We start from the raw sequence: 15,980 nt of genomic DNA, 5'->3' as shown, positions 1-15,980 counted from the left end.
ATAATAAATGTCGCTGCCACTATAAGAAGTTATGAGCGGCCAGGTTTATTACCACGTGATTCAAGCGTGACTTTCGAAGAATTTATGCGAACGGTGAGAAAATACTTGTATAGTGTAAAGTGCTTTCGTAATTTGGCCCATACTGCAAACTATACCGTCAGTGACATTTAGATGACTGGGATATACTTGTTGATTCAGTTAAGGGACCTAGACTTACTATATATATTGAAACAGTTTTGCAAGTTCGTCCTATCGCTGTACACCTTTCTAGTGCTTAGATCAAGATTATGCGACCGTGACTCACAATCATCTGACTTTTTCCTGTACACTAGGACACGCTTCATTCACACACGAACAAGGTATGATGTAACAATCATACTCGAATCTTATTCATTTTCACGCTTCGTCAGAAGTTCGAGCGGCGCACAGTGAACGTTATCACCGTGATCAGCTTGTCGCGAAAGGCATAGAGTTTCATACAATTATTATAGTGAACTGTGGCACCAGTGTCTACACGGGAGCTAGAAGTATACATAGGACGATTCACCCGGCGTGGGAGAAGGATCGGTTGTACATGCATTTGCCTACACTTCGTCCTCCTGGCTTTAAGTGGCTTGGTGACCTTGCAGAGTGGTCATATTTAGGAAAGTACTGAGTCATAAATAATGAAGAAAACATTATTAACATTGCCCGATGGCAGGATTCGACAACAGGACCTCTAGCGCAGAAGCCCGATATTGAACGATTACGCCACGGACTGGCGGACAAGCGAAACTACTGCAGTTAGACGCGATTATGCGTGCTTGCGGAGCCTTATTATCTTTTGCACTAAAAAATGTGCAACCTGCTTTGAAATTTAGGCTACTTTAGGCTCAGACAATGCGTAATAAAAGAAGCCAGAAGAACGTCTTAAGCCTCAAGCACGAAGTCGAGACAAATCCATGTACTACCCATCATAGGCATGGTGGCTGAATGATCGCAGCGCCAGAGTTCGCTCTAGTAATTGTAGGAAACTCCACGGTGAAAGGTGAGTGATCAGAAAGAAATGCAATAGACGACGACGACTACGACGACGACGACTTCTATTGGCATCACCTTCGAAACGGGGTGGCGACTAATAGTAGCCTAGCCTACTTGAGCTAATGAGGTGTTATATGCATGCATGCATAGCCGTTCAGCATTTTGACTTTGTCTCCTAGATATGTCTGTTCTCACTAAAACGAGTTGCGAAATACTGCGCTCCCTCTTCCGCGCGGCAGCCGTACTACGAAATCTTGTTGGAAAAAGAGGCGCATCTCCGCTGTCACTATCGGTGATATTTGACCGGTCGTCCAGGAGTTGAGTTCGGGCAAGTCACTTGCGTTTTGACGAAATAGCGATAACGCAGCTTGGAATACGCGCTCTTCAGCACAGGTCACGAATGCACTCAATCTGTCTCAAGAAAAAAAAAAAAATGACGAGCGCGTTGGCGCCCATCTACGTTGACTAATTCCGTTTCTTAAAGGGACTGACAACTGGGCGGAATGTGTTGTGAGAAGTTGATGGAAATTAAATGACCATAATTTATAGTGACAGAATCCAGCACGCTGTTCGCGATTTAGGTAAGAATTGTAATTTGAAACTGGCAAAGAAAGTCTCAGAAACCAGTAGGTGGCGAGACCTGGCGGTGAAATCTCGGTACTTCGGATGTATTCCATGAGATTACTGTAAGTAAGTCGACTATTATTAAGTACATCACAATTATTGCTTAAAATTGCAGTTGGTATATTATTACACACTCGAGCATTATTCTGTGTTTCAGAACAGAAACGCACGTGTGGCTGCGGCAACACGCTGAACTCCGTATTACGTGTAAAGGCGTCGTTATGTTTTTGATCCAATTGGTTTCGTTTTGACTGCTTAAACACCAAAGCAGTTGGACATGAAAATATGAAAACGCGTAGCTACTATCGCGGAAATAATTTAATTATTCGGAAAACATGAATAGCAGGAACAGTGACTTGATAAACAAAATTATACTTTGTCACAGCACGGCCACACTTGGGGTCTGCCTCCCACTAATGCCGGCGTACAATCGCTATCGCGCTCACCTATCACCGTTTTCAGCATGCTTCTAGTGAACGACTACATCCTGACTGCAGATTGAAAAATTCTGATTAAAATAGTGTCACGGCGTTTTCGCGTTAGCAATTCATGATTAAACACTCCGACCAGCAGGCTTATCATTCCACTAAAAAAATGGGTACCACGAAAATTGGTTGTCAGTCCATTTAAGCAACTCAGGAACGTCCCTGCGTATCGCCTTTGGTTGGAAATATCGTTATCGTGCATGCGAAGAACGTTTTGGCAGATAGTCCTTTGAGTGAAAGGAATGTGCAGATTACACTGACCTAGGTCCAGCAATTCTTGAATTTTTTTTTAAGCAGTTCAGCAGTGAGGTCATTAGCTCAACCCTGCCCCAGCATGCATCTGCTGCTGCATGCCAGCTGCATTCTTCTTCAAATTGCGGATATTTCTTCCAGCATCGCTAAATTATGGGTTTCAAAGACGCACTAAAGCGAAATTATAAATAAGTTGAAACCAATAAACTATTGTCTCAAAACTGTTTACATTTATTTCCCGATAGTACGTTGACGATTAGTAGAAAAAATCTAGAAGTTAAATCATTTTTTTTTTGTATTTCCTGTCCTAACGCTAGTGTTGATACGTCCCTGTGACGTAACGGATTTCAAAATATTTTTTTTTCAGTATTTGAGCCATTGTGGCTCCATAAAAAGTTTTTGAAACTTGCCAAGTTCAATCTTTGGCTTCTGTAGAATAGAATGTGCTCCTCCGTCCTTAAGAAACATACCTAAGTTCAAGCATTCACCATTAAAACCAGTGACGTCATCGCAAGCCCGTTCGCGAAGTTAAAGCTGGCGTCACCACAGTTTCCTTTTTCGCTTTTTGCGCCACTTCCGGTTTAAGCCTCCTCTTGCGGTACGAGGGGCATTTGCGGTTTTGTAGAAAGGCAAACTACTAATACTGCTCAAATGATTTTTTCCTTGTTAGTGAAGCTTTAACGTACGTAGAGACACACTGGCTATGAGGGACGCCGTGCATACTGGGAGATTTCGGATTAAATTTGACAACCGCACCCGGATAAAAGATCTCACGACAGGATTGTTCTGAAGAGCAAGTTTATGCCAATCCTGACGCTGGGCACACGTTTAGCGAAGACGGCAGGCCATTGAGAAAGAACACTGACAAAAAGAAAACACATTTGCGAAACAAAAAGGGGGTTCATTACCGTGCACCTTCCTGACTGAATATGGGCACACGGGCGTGTTTCGAATTCGGTCTCCTAGCGGAATGTGCTCGCCTCGCCAGGGAAACGCATACGCAACCTCGTCTACAGCAACACGGCCCTAATTAGTCCAAGAATCACCCGCTGTTCTGTACAGGTGGCACTGTAGAGTTGCATTTCTGAAGCCTTCTGAAGATCATGTGCGACTCTGTCAATGTGTTTACATCGAAGAGTCGGGGGCACCTGAGTGTTCTGCGCAGTTGGAAAATCACAGCAACATGAAAAAAAATCAGTGGAGCATGAAATTTTTTTTTTCTACACATGCGCAAACCTCATTGTTCATAACTTACCGTTGTAATTGAGCTCAGAATTAGGAAAGAAGCGCCTTATTGACAACGTGTCGAAGGAAAAAAAATGGCGTAATGCAAGAAGGCAGTTTTACTATTGGCAATAAATCAAAAAAGTGTTATATTGTGTTGCGTTATACAGACAAGTAACATTTCGAACAAAATATGTTTACGCAAGGTGGCAATCTTCAGCAGCTCTTGACACGGTGGCGAGCCCCTGGAACGAACAACAATGGTGTCAGGGGGAATCTAAACGTATCTGCAGTGAGAGAAAAAATGTCGCCTAGAGTTACTAACCGATTCGCTATGGGGCTTGAAAATCAGAGCTTTAGGGTTAGGTCACTAAATGTAAAATGCAGAGTGCGCTCACGCCCTGACCAATAGTTTGTGCATCATGCATGACGTGATTAAAGACGTGATCATGTTTTAGGCCAGGTTTACGTTACGTATTGATTGCAGTATTTTGTTTTGCCGTTGCCTAATGTTATTATTTTATGCTGATTAAATTCATGGACCCTTGTTACTGCACACTGTTCTCGTTGAGAGATTTTATTTGCAAATAGGTTTTAAACCCACGAGTAGACTACCCCTCCCCCCTCTCACCCTCCTATGAGAAGTTAATTTTATCTCGTATGTCCACTGTTTGCTACTGTGCATATACGGAGGGATCATATTTACGCTTTATAGAAAAAAAAAAATATCGCCTGCGGCAGATGGCCTAATTATTGTCCTTGAGCTGGATTACTTGAAGAGGCGAACATTACTAGCACGAGAAATCGGAACAGATGTTCAACTAATTAACTAAAATTCCCTAAATAACTTTCTTATTAGTAACTTTATGGCCTATATTGCAATTTACGATTGTAGCCTGCCACTTTTCAACACGTATCCGCTTGAAACAAGTTTCCAGGATCACACCATTTTCGAGATACTTCCCAAGCGTGGGCGTTCCAGTTACTTTTAAGCTTCAATGCATACAAGAGCGTTTTGTTAAGAAAAGTACGTGGAACAACAGTGTATTTTTACGGCGAGTTTGACGGCGCATATCTCCAAACGGATGCCATTCCGGAAATTCATTTCAAATGAGTACACCTTGCAAACTCACCGGTGACAATTCGTGAACTGCAATAAATGCCGTAAAATAATGAATTTAATGAAGTTAATTTTTGTTTATTAGTTGGATGCGTGTTTCGATTTATCATGCAAGTAGGTTCCGCTTGTCTGAGTAATTCCTTTCAGGGATTAGAATTATGTTACCTGCAACAAGCAATTTCCGAATAATCCGTCACGACTTAAAAATGATATCCGCGTATTGTGTAATATAACACATATATATGTGGAACGTTCACACTAACCTTTCCCCTCCTACCTATAGGCTAGTGTTGTAGCGTGACTCCCTTATAATCTGACTGTGGCCTGATGTTATATTCACGAAGCCACGTGATATTTGCTACCAACAATCGCGAGAAGATAGCGCAGTTTATTTCCTACGAGCCAGCCAGAGCGTTCAGCAGAAAGCAGAATTTTCTGTCGCGAAACGTTCTCAAACTTGTGACGCTGCGCAGAACTGGTCTCAGAGAAGGAAAATTTTCGCCGTAGGCGTAAAAAAAGGAAAAAAAAAAAGAAAAAGGAAAGGCAGAGTGACAGGAAGACAGAAAACTCACCGAAACATTCCGACGTGGCGATAGCTGCCACTACTGTTGCCACGCCTAAACTGAATACGGAGAGAACTGAGAGCGGACCCAGCGTCGACCCTGCACCAAAGCACAAGAATACGTGACGAGCTCGAAATAGGTGAGCGTAAGAAAGCAGGTAACAAGAGAAAAGCTGACCAGCAATGTAAGTTAAACCGGTTAAACCGACGGGAAGCGTACCGTTGAACGGATACAAAATTTAGTATCCCTGAATTTCCGAACAGAAAAGCTTGGCTCGGAGTGTGTATATGTAAACCACATCTAATTGGCCTTCGAGTCAACCTTTCGAAACCCCCCTTTAATAATAATAATAATATTAATCATCATCATCATCATCATCATCTTAAGATATGGGAACAGAGAATGTCTTACGCTTACCAATTACTGAACCAAACTTTTTTTTTATTTGAAAACAGAAAGCTAAAGTACGGACACTGCTGAGTGAAAATCTTTATCTCAACCCTTCAGTTTCTGTTAGCACATATTGCCGGAAAGGCGAGAATTTCGAAGATGGAAGCGTCCGGCTGCAACTCTGTAACGGCGCAATGAAAGCTGAGATCCCAATAGTGCGAATTGCGTCAATTAGGACGTTTGAAGTCTGCAATACTGATTAATGCATGCATACCTTTCTGAGGCATGCCACAAATTTCTCAATTGGTAATAGGGAAAACTTACAAGGTCCATCTAAATAGGCCGTGAAGCTTGGAACAAAAAGCGTGAAAAAACCTATCGCCAATGTTATCAGTCAGCGGTGCACAATTCAAGTGCGACTAGGTGAGGGGGAGAGCGGTGGGGTTACAAACACTGAAACTAGAAAACGTATGTGAAAAAAAAAAATGTTCGAAATCTTTTGATCAGAGAACTGTCATACGCATAAATATACCGTTTGAAATATTTCTGCGGTACAAATACAACAAATGTTAATTCTTTTATACTTCACAATTTATTATTTCTTTCTTGGTGACCCCTATCGACAAGTGACCCCTGTTGACCCCTATAACGGCTTAGCAAGACTGTGCAAAAAAGCTATGCGGAATGGCGTTGCTCACTTCAACGCGACGGTTTCGTTCGAGTTTTTCATTTCCTTGCGTGTTTGTTCAAAGTGTGGCGTGCACGTCACTTGAAATTTTCCGTGACCTAGCACACGACATTCATTAGCGAAACGTGTGAGTGCAGGTTTTTTGTTATCGTGCAAAGTTCACGCTGCGGCATCCGACGCGCTTGTCTCGTCGTGACGATAAATGCAGAACGCTCCGCAAAGAAACGTCGCGCGCTGTTCGTATAATCTCCGTAACACAGGCTCTGAGTGTCGGACGGGCAGCAAAATTAATTAATTAATTTAATTATGGGGTTTTACGTGCCGAAACCACTACCTGATTATTGGGCACGCCGTAGTGAAGGACTCCAGAAATTTTGACCACCTGGGGTTCTTTCACGTACACCTAAATATAAGCACACGGGTGTTTTCGCATTTCGCCCCCATCGATATGCGGCCGCCGTGACCGGGATTCGATCCCGCGACCTCGTGCTGAGCAGCCCAACACCATAGCCCCTGAGCAACCACGGCGGGTGGGCAGCAAAATTAGTAAGTCGGATGTTCTCTAAATGATATTGTGGGGCAAGTTTGTCTTGTCTGATAACTGTTGCATATGAATGCATTGTGTCGCAAAGAATTACGAATGATTCAGTGTAAAATATCCGCATATGTTACTATACATTACGACTGTCTGCTGGCCATAGTACTTTTCATTCATTGAAACATGTTTTGTTTGGTCAGTTATACTGGTTGCATTATTCGAGACGAATAAAAGTGAAGTTGCTTTTTGAAACCTCTGTGGCAGTGTCTCTTATTTCCATCCTATTCGCTCACATTCCTAAGGAAGCCACTGGAGCAATTGCCGTCAGTAACAGCCTAATTATGTTCACATTAAGACATACGCCACTACTAACAGTTAAAAGACACGCTGGCGTTTCAGCTGAGGCGAGTCGCAAGCTCGCCTGAATCTCAAGAGAAAAATAACTGCTGGCGTAGCGGTCGAAATGCCGGACGCTAAAGAAATTCAAACGTTCGCGCCAGGCAGCACGAGATCTTGACGTCACTGCCATTCACGGGGTTGACGTCACTCCTTTATTTTTTATTTTTTTTATTTTTTGCTTGCTCTTGTCCACGCGATAAGTAGATGGCGACGGTTGCAACGAGCTGCCATTTTCTTGACACGTGGGCTTCTATGGAAGCTTCGCTATCAGTTTACACATACCGTGAAACTTGCGCAAACAATCGAAGTTTGACACATGCGCTGAAAGCCAACTTTGCACTTTCAGCAGCCATTGGCACTTTAGGCGACGCAGTTCACAGAAAATAGAAATATTTCTACGAAAAGACCGAGCAGCGTGAGTGGTGCTTCAATTTTTATGGAACTTCAGCGATTTTCGCAAATCTGGCTCAGTCGTTCATCGCATCATTGCTTAACCACTACGTAGGTTAAAATACCAAACTCAGGAATTGCTGGAACGTCTTTTTACCATAGATATATCTGAAACTTGCCGCGTAAGCCCTTACCAGCGTTCGGACTGTTGTCGGGCGAAGCATGAGAGGCCAACCTGGAAACGTGCAGGGGAACCTTTTCGGACAACGCCGGGTCGATCGCGATGTCGGCGTAGCTTTGCTTGGCGTCGATGCAGTAAACCGAGAACCACTTGAAATCGTTCCAGCTCTGGCTATCAGGGAGCGTGACGATCACATCCTTCTTGTCGTATCGCTCCAGCTTCGTCGTCCTGCGTGAAAAAAAGGTGGCGTGGCGCGGAGCATCGCTCCTCACTCAGCGTAACCCATGCCACCAGTTAACGTTAAGACGCAAACTGACCTGAAATGAACATTTGTTTGTCTTCCAATCCGTAGGCATAAAACTTCATGGCGTTAGAGTTGAAGCAAACCAAAGTACCGGTGACGTAACTTTTTCTAAGAGCTCTTAAAGTGAATAAGTGCTTGCCCCTTAAGGTTGAGTATGTCATATACGGGAGGACAAAAGGCACGTTAAGGGTGCGAGAATTATGACTGCGTTCATCGCGACAGGCAGCACTTGCATGTAAGAAGTCCAGTAACCTAGACGACGCGTACGTGTTAATTGTCGTCGATAACTTGTACGTGTATTGGCTATGTACAGTCGAGCGCGATTTGAAGGTTATCGCGCGAGCGTCAACCAGCCCAGCACTCCAGGCACCTGGCGGCCGGTTTCGGGTGAGGAAAAATCATGATTTCGCACTCTTCTCTCCCTCGTTCGCTGTTACATACAACAACCATCACCCCGCGACAAACTCACCGCCCTTTCTCTCTATTCTAAGCTTTCCATTTGTTGCGATAAAGTGTGGAATTGGTTACCTCGTATCTTCGCGGGCTTAAGCTAATGTTCTTGGTCACCCATTCTTCCTGGCTCAGCAGCAATGACGTTACATAGGCTAGATACAGCTTCGTAACGTTCAATTTCAGATAATACCGAAGAATACGTCGTGCCCACTGCGATCACAGCCTGTTCGCAGAACCAAAAAAAAAGAAAAAGAAAGAAACTTATAGCCCAGCAGGGAGTGACTGCTGCTGAAGGAACAGCAAAAAGAGTGAGGGAAGCAGGCCTGATAATTCCCTCGCCTCGGCAGAGAATTCTGGGCCATGGCGCTGTACTCGTTCCCGGTCGACGCTCGCGCGATAACCTTGAAATCGCGCTCGACTGTACATGCATGCCATTGCTTAGATATGAATAGAAAAGATCGCGTCCTGGCGCGAAAAAAAGTGGGTGTGGCATGCGCATTGCAGGCACTCCGAACTAATAATGATCGGGAAGCTTGTCGTTATCAGCCGCAAGAAGGCTATACACCAATAGCTTGATTTCGCTCAGTTGGTTCACCTTGACGGGGTTCGCATAACAGCGCTAAGGAAGAGAGCGAGAGGAACGCGTCTGACACGGTGGGCTTTCTCTGCACTCTTTCAGCACCCGTCTTGTGGTACGCGTCCTTTTCGTTGTCGTTGACAGCACTGTAATATGAACACTGCGCAAGTTTATACAGCCGGTCCATTCGATATGCCAATGCCAGCCAACAGGGCCGGAAGCTGAGAGGAAACTAAGGACGACGAAACGAGTTATGGAACGAAAAAAAAGGGATAGGTGTTACGTTAGGAGGCAGAAAGGCAGCGGTATGCCTTAACGGATAAACAGACGTGGCTGATACTCTGCTTCAGAATTAAAACTCGCAATTGGCTTGGTTTGCATTATACTTATTGTCACAAGCAAAAGAAAAATTGCCCTAGTCTCTTTCAGAGATTACGGTATTTTGGAGGAAAAAGAAAGTGAACGCACATGTATGCACAGTCGTAGCAAAGCTGTCTGCTATACCATCTTCGTCATAACTTCGTCATAACTTTATTTATGCGATCTTTTTTCATAGCTACTCGGATCTCTACTATCAGATCATAGCAGGTTCTTGCATTACCTATAGTACACGTACTAGAAATATGGGTACACATATAATCACTGTAAGTGGACCCCAAAGAATCGCAACAGGTTGGTGAGAGTGAGTGGTAAATAAGAGAATTTAAAACAAGTTGCTTTTTTTTTTAGCGGGGGGGGGGGGGGGCTGTTATGAGCATAATAGTCCAAGAATCTACTTTTCTCGCGGCGTAACCAGTTGGGTAAGTGAACACTTTCAGAATTGCAAACAAACCATAAGATGGCCGCTGTCCGCGTAGCTGTCTATCCCACGAGTATTGCAATACAGGCCGAGTGTCCAGAAAGGCTGCCTTGTATAGCTTCGAAGCTTGCTCGACTTAAACACTGCGCTGCCAGTAAGGATTGAAACATCTTGCTTGGAAACGGCCGCACCACTTACTTTCCGTTGTCGTACGACAGGCGCGTGAGCTGATCCGGTGGTGGGTTGTCACTGGGGGCCGATACGAAGAAGGCGGCTGCGAGCAGTCAAAACAAGAACCCTGCACTACAGCGCTTGCACACTATAGGGAGGAGGAGGAAAAAACTTTATTGGGTCCTGAGGAACCCCTTCCCACCCACTCTTGGTTTAGTGGTCGGCAGGGGTCGCGGGCCGCACCCACGTTGGGACGGGAAGCCCGTGAGCCTCCGCCCTTTCGTGAGCCCTCTGGAAGGCCCGGAGCTGGGTCTGGTGGTCGTCGCTTCGCAGGGCGTCCATCCAGTCTTCTTCTTTGCTGAACATGGTGCCGCTTAACGCGGAGCATTGCCAAAGCATGTGCGATAGCGAGCAGTACGATTCGCCGCAATCCGGACATTGCGGCTCTACGTCCGGTGAATAAAGGCTCATTCTGCCTCTCGAGGGGAACGACCTTGTTTGCAGCATTCTGAATATAGATGACTGTGGTCGAGTAAGTTTAGCGTGGGGGAGCGGGAAGGTCCTCCTCGACAGCTGATAATGTGTTGTTATTTCGTTGAAGGTGAGCAGCGGGTCTCGGTGCTCCCCTCCCTCCCCGTCACTTCGCTCGCCACGATCGCCGCGGTGCGTGAGTCCTCGCGCGCGTCCGTGTGCCAGCTCGTTGGCGTTGGGAAAGTCGGGGTGCACGTCGGCTCCCATGTGGGCTGGAAACACTATAGGGAAACGAAAGCAAAGATGACGCTGGCCGTCGCATTGACACACAGCGGGCAGACATAAATAATAGTTGCTGGATACCGGCGGGCGTCGATGTACTGTCGGGCCACACACGTTTACGGGAGACGGGATTTGCGAAGAAACCGAACCCCCTTAGAACCCTGGACGCATAGCCTCGAGTTCAAAGTTTCTGCCTGTGGAAGTTCTTCGCGACTTACAGCGTGAACACCAACGCACGACTTTTGTGGATATGCAAAAAAAAAAAAAAAATAACCATCGAACACGTGTAGTGCACTTGCCCTTGATACGGCGCCCAGCGGATATCTTTGCAGACCGCACTAAACTGGCTAGACTGCGGAGGATTTTCTGAGACGAAAATTCTAAGACCGCTGCCACATAGGTTGCTGGCGATGGAAGCTATTCGTGCGCTAGCGGAGTGTTCGAGGAACACCGGCCCAGGTGAACGACTGTTTTTTCACAAATCTCGCAACTTTCAAGCACAAATTCCGGGTCCTGGAATTTGTGCTTGAAAGTTGTGAAATTCCAGGACCTGAAAGCAGTGCTTCGCACAGTCACCGGAACTTAACTTTATCAAATGCAGCAAATTTCACCCAAATCTGCCCAACGGTTCCCTCATAACAGTATTACTTCTTTTTTACATGTATTTGAGCAGGGGGCATCGGCGTTGGCCCAGAGCTTCCTTTTAAGGCTCATGTCTATACTGGTGCTTAGCCGTTGCTTCGCATTTGCGTCAAGAATCACGTGCGCCTTGCAAAGGTCCCACGCAGCGTACAATTCCGAAGGCGTAATATAGGGTTCGGTTCCCACCGGCGACAAGTCGTTCTTTCTTGTTTTCGTCCAGCTTTATTTCCCTCTACCTTATTATTTATCATTACTAAACTTCAATCAACAGAAACTACAAATCACTTCACTGACGCTTTATTTGCCCTTCATTATCTGTTAGCTTCATATGGTTGCGACTGGCAAAAAAATTGGACCCTTCGGCTTCCCTCCTCCTCCGTCTGGTGACAGTGTGTCTAATAGGGCACACGCAAAATTTGGAAACTGCACGCTTCCCCACACACTCCGTTTGACCCACTCACGGCGACGGACGTCCCCTTGGGAAATAAAGCAGCAGTGTTCGAGCCGGAGCCACAATCATCTAGCCGCCATCTTTTCCTCACTACGTCCTCGCTTCTGGCGCAAGCCTACGCTCGGCTCAATACTGCCGCGTTGAGTCCGAGGTCGCCCATCTTGGGTAGGGTAACCTGATGGCGTTAAATAGCCTGCTTCCAGTAGTTTCCGTATCCTTCATTATTGTTTGCATGTGTATAGGCATGCCTCGCCCAGTGACAGTGGTGATTCGTCCGGAAGGCACTGACCACCAGGTTCGGTAGTCACAAAGTTGCCGCGCTAGGAATTCTTGTTAAACGAGATGGGTGCCAATCGTGATGCTAGACACATCGCTAGTGAAGGCTACCGGCGAACGGTAATCGTATTTTACAAACGAAAATCTTTGTAAATTCAGGCTGAGTCGACATATTATTGTGTGCATGTGTAAGCACCATTTCAATAAATGTGAACTACAGTAGATAGGGGAATTTCTTTGCATAAGGTGGATACTTGAAGGGGAGGACGTTGCTTGCCCTATATATCGCAGCATGACGTCGGCTTATAAAGAAAAGAAAATTCGGTTATTATCAATTTATTTATTCAGTTTATGCAACATGTTGCAACATGTTACAGTCGAGAAGCAAATGTAGTTTCGAAAAAAAAAAAAAGATATGAGATTATGTGGCGAAATGCATTCTTGTCGCTGTGTCACGGTGTTTCGGTAATCGATCATTACCGTCCACATCGGCAAATCGCTCTTGCTGTACGTAACACGCTACAAATATTTCTCGCTAGTGAGCTTTGCACAAGAATTGGGTACTCGAACGCTTGATGAAACCGTCGCGAAACTGAAGTGATTTGCCACTGCGGCCTAATGCCACGCTGCAAGATAATTTGCACCCTTGAAGGTGAATATAGGTGCAAATGGGTCTATAACTCACCCTTTCACACCCTTTTTAGGTGTAAGGGTGTGAGTCGTAGATAAATTTACACCATTCGTCATCTCATTTCTAGAAGATATCAGTGAAGCTCGGTGTGCTCTTGTGCAAGAAAACAACAACAACAACAACAACAACAACAACAAAACGTCCTTTCGCCCTCTGTAAGCACAACTTGCTCACGTTACTCACATCCAGAGCATTTGGTGTCGTCGTACTCGAACTGTTTAAGTACCATGGTAGAGCTGTCCTTGAGGATGACCTCAGCCGCCATGGTGTTGTGCTGTTTGGGGGACAACTTGCCGAGGCTCTGCTCCTTGGGCAGCTCGTAGCCGTCCGGAATCTTGACGTTGCCGAAGTCGGCCTGCATTGAGTTAACAAGAGAAATGACATACCGGGACGCTATTAAATGGCTAGCGCGAAGTCCAGTGGATTTATTCATTTCCTATGTCCCTGGCGTTATCAGGCAACAAAAAAGAAAAACTGCTTCGTATATTTGCAATAATCGGCTACTTTTTTACTCGCTTTCTTATGAATGTTACTGTTTGTATTATTACGTAATGCAATGGTAATCGAGTTGCACCCGTGTCCTCGCTGATATTTGTGGTGTAAGATGAAACCCTGTTCTTTGTCCAGTCGTAACAATATAAAGTATATCTGGCGTTTACAGAATTTAAGATGTATCAATGGTTTTTCTCCAAGTGCTGTATTGTTTGCACTGTGTAATCCAGTATCATTTTTCTCTGAATTTCTACTGATTGCCCTGAAGGAGCAACAGGATTATCGTTTATTGTAAAACAATTACGTTTGCTCAATTAGCAATTTACTTTCTGATTGTGAGGCATTCAGCGTCTTTTATATGCGAACGTGCATCCATGTTTGTGCGAAATTGCCTTAGGAGGGTTCACTGGCCCAGCCAATCGGTTGATTCAGCCTTTAGCGCATATTCCTTTGCCACATGTATTAAAGAAAAAGACAAGCATGAAATAAACGTAAATGTCTCTCTTACGCAGAGCGTGGCGTTGTTTTTCGGCAAGTGGTTCCATGCGATATACGTGGGTATACGCGCTCTTTGCAGCATGTTACATGCGATCGTGAACTCCCCCCCCCCCCCCCCGGACACATGGCGTAGTGGAAATAACGTTTGTATTTATTTATTTATTTAGTTATTTGTTTATTTATTTATTTATTCAAATAACCTCACAGGCCCGTGCATAAGAGTACTTTGCGAAGTGGGTATTGTACATGAATTGCTAAACATTGCACAAGTTGCACAAATTACATCGGTCAATCGTATACGGGTACATGAAAGAAGGAAAAAAAGGTGGAACTGAACGCATGAACGTAATGCAAGCAGAACTAGAGACAAGCATTAGTTTTAAGTGAAGGCGTATGAAAGCTACAAGCCCAAATAATTTACTCAGTGATTTCGCAAGTGCGCCACAAAGAACTAGAAAATCGAAAAGAAAATGTAATGAACACAACTAAGCAATACCAAGGTCAGAAAAAAACGTTAGATCATAACTAGGGATAGAAAGAATGTTACGAATACAGCTAAGGCAACGGAGCGATCATGTAATGACGCAATAGTAGAATTAGGGGGTCACGACGCATACTTCGGCGCGGAACATCCGGGCACCGAACGGTGCTTGTGTCGTCGAGCTGCAGTTTATGCGACAGCACTCAGCAAGATATTTGCTTCTTTCTTGATAAGCATTATTATTGCACTTATCGTAGCAAGCGGACGCCTTGCATGACGCATGTCGGGGCACTGGCAAAACAACAACAACAAAAAAAGAACAATCGGGGGGACAATTTGCGAGCAACTCCTCGACGAGTGTGTCGAGCGTTGTGGTGCGTGTTGACGTGCTTGTCACATTGCTATGGGACCTGAAATGTAACTGACGGCGGCACATCGGCGTATTCCGACAGTTTGAGCAATATGACAGGCATTTTCTTTTTGCGAACATTGGCCGATCAAAGTGATTATGTCTTTAACGCGCGTCTACCCCATGGCAATCGCTTAAAGCAAACATAATGTATTTTCAGCTATAGTTTCCTTGCTTTACTTTAAAGTCAACAGCGGTGAATGTCTGCAGAGGAAAGAAACTATTTCGGGCAGCTGACGCAAAAACAACGCTCTTTCGTATCAGCGACCAATCTCTAGGCAAGCTCCATTATTTTTTTTTAATCTATCATTACGGTTACGAACCCCCACTAAAAGAGGAAAGTTGTATCAGTCAAGGAAAGCAAAAGGCACAGTCTTATGTGGATCTCTTGTCCACTCGAAGCAGACACTTCGTCATTTATTCATGCGTTACCGGTAGTCAATTGTATTGCTCAGCACCAATCCAGGGTATATCTACATGACTCGGTGATGACCTTATCTAGAAGGACTTTGTTATGGGCATCCGACGACAATGTGGTTTATCTGTGCGGACCATGCGACGCCACTTGTAACCTGTGAAGCAACACCGGCTCCTGATCTCGGTTACCCTTACCTCATAAGAAGGACTAATAAGGGCTAGCACCACTATTGAAACAACAACAACAACAACAACAACAACAACAACAACAACAACAACAACAACAACAACAACAACAACAACAACGACGACGACGACGACGACGACGACGACGACGACGACGACGACGACGACGACGACGATGACGACGACGACGACGACGACGACGACGACGACAACAACGACAACAACAGCGACAACAACAGCGACAACGACGACAACGACGACGACGGCGAGGCAGATCCTACACTCTGCGGGGAGTCCGTCTGAGCGCAGATGCGGTGAGCTGTGTGTATACCACTAGCCTTTGTGAGAAACAATTCGTGCCATGTGCAACGACCCGAGCCCGGAATAAGGACGCCGAGGACCTCAACGAGTACGCAAATTTGAACCTGTGCGCCAACGACCGTAGGCGCCTGTGTCTGGGTGTGTGCGAATTAGCGCTTTTTTTTTTCTCTTTGAGACTGCTCACA

At 45.2% G+C, this 15,980-nt stretch overlaps 1 protein-coding gene across 1 annotated transcript in view; it reads right to left on the bottom strand.

Annotated features, from left to right (window-relative positions):
- Positions 1–3,709: 3,709 nt before the first annotated feature.
- LOC129385733 (protein Skeletor, isoforms B/C-like) overlaps positions 3,710–15,980 on the bottom strand; it is a 37,223-nt gene continuing 24,952 nt past the window's right edge. The window contains exons 4-8 of the mRNA XM_072289222.1: positions 13,175–13,346; positions 10,206–10,281; positions 7,888–8,102; positions 5,298–5,387; positions 3,710–3,850 (exon numbers count right to left, since the gene is read on the bottom strand). Of these exons, the coding sequence (XP_072145323.1) occupies positions 3,822–3,850; positions 5,298–5,387; positions 7,888–8,102; positions 10,206–10,281; positions 13,175–13,346 (582 nt within the window). The 3' untranslated portion in view covers positions 3,710–3,821. The remainder of the gene's footprint in view (positions 3,851–5,297; positions 5,388–7,887; positions 8,103–10,205; positions 10,282–13,174; positions 13,347–15,980) is intronic.

The sequence above is a fragment of the Dermacentor andersoni genome, chromosome 7 (genome assembly GCF_023375885.2).
Source record: "Dermacentor andersoni chromosome 7, qqDerAnde1_hic_scaffold, whole genome shotgun sequence".
Lineage (NCBI taxonomy): Eukaryota > Metazoa > Arthropoda > Arachnida > Ixodida > Ixodidae > Dermacentor > Dermacentor andersoni.
This window is presented reverse-complemented; position numbering and strand designations above follow the sequence as displayed.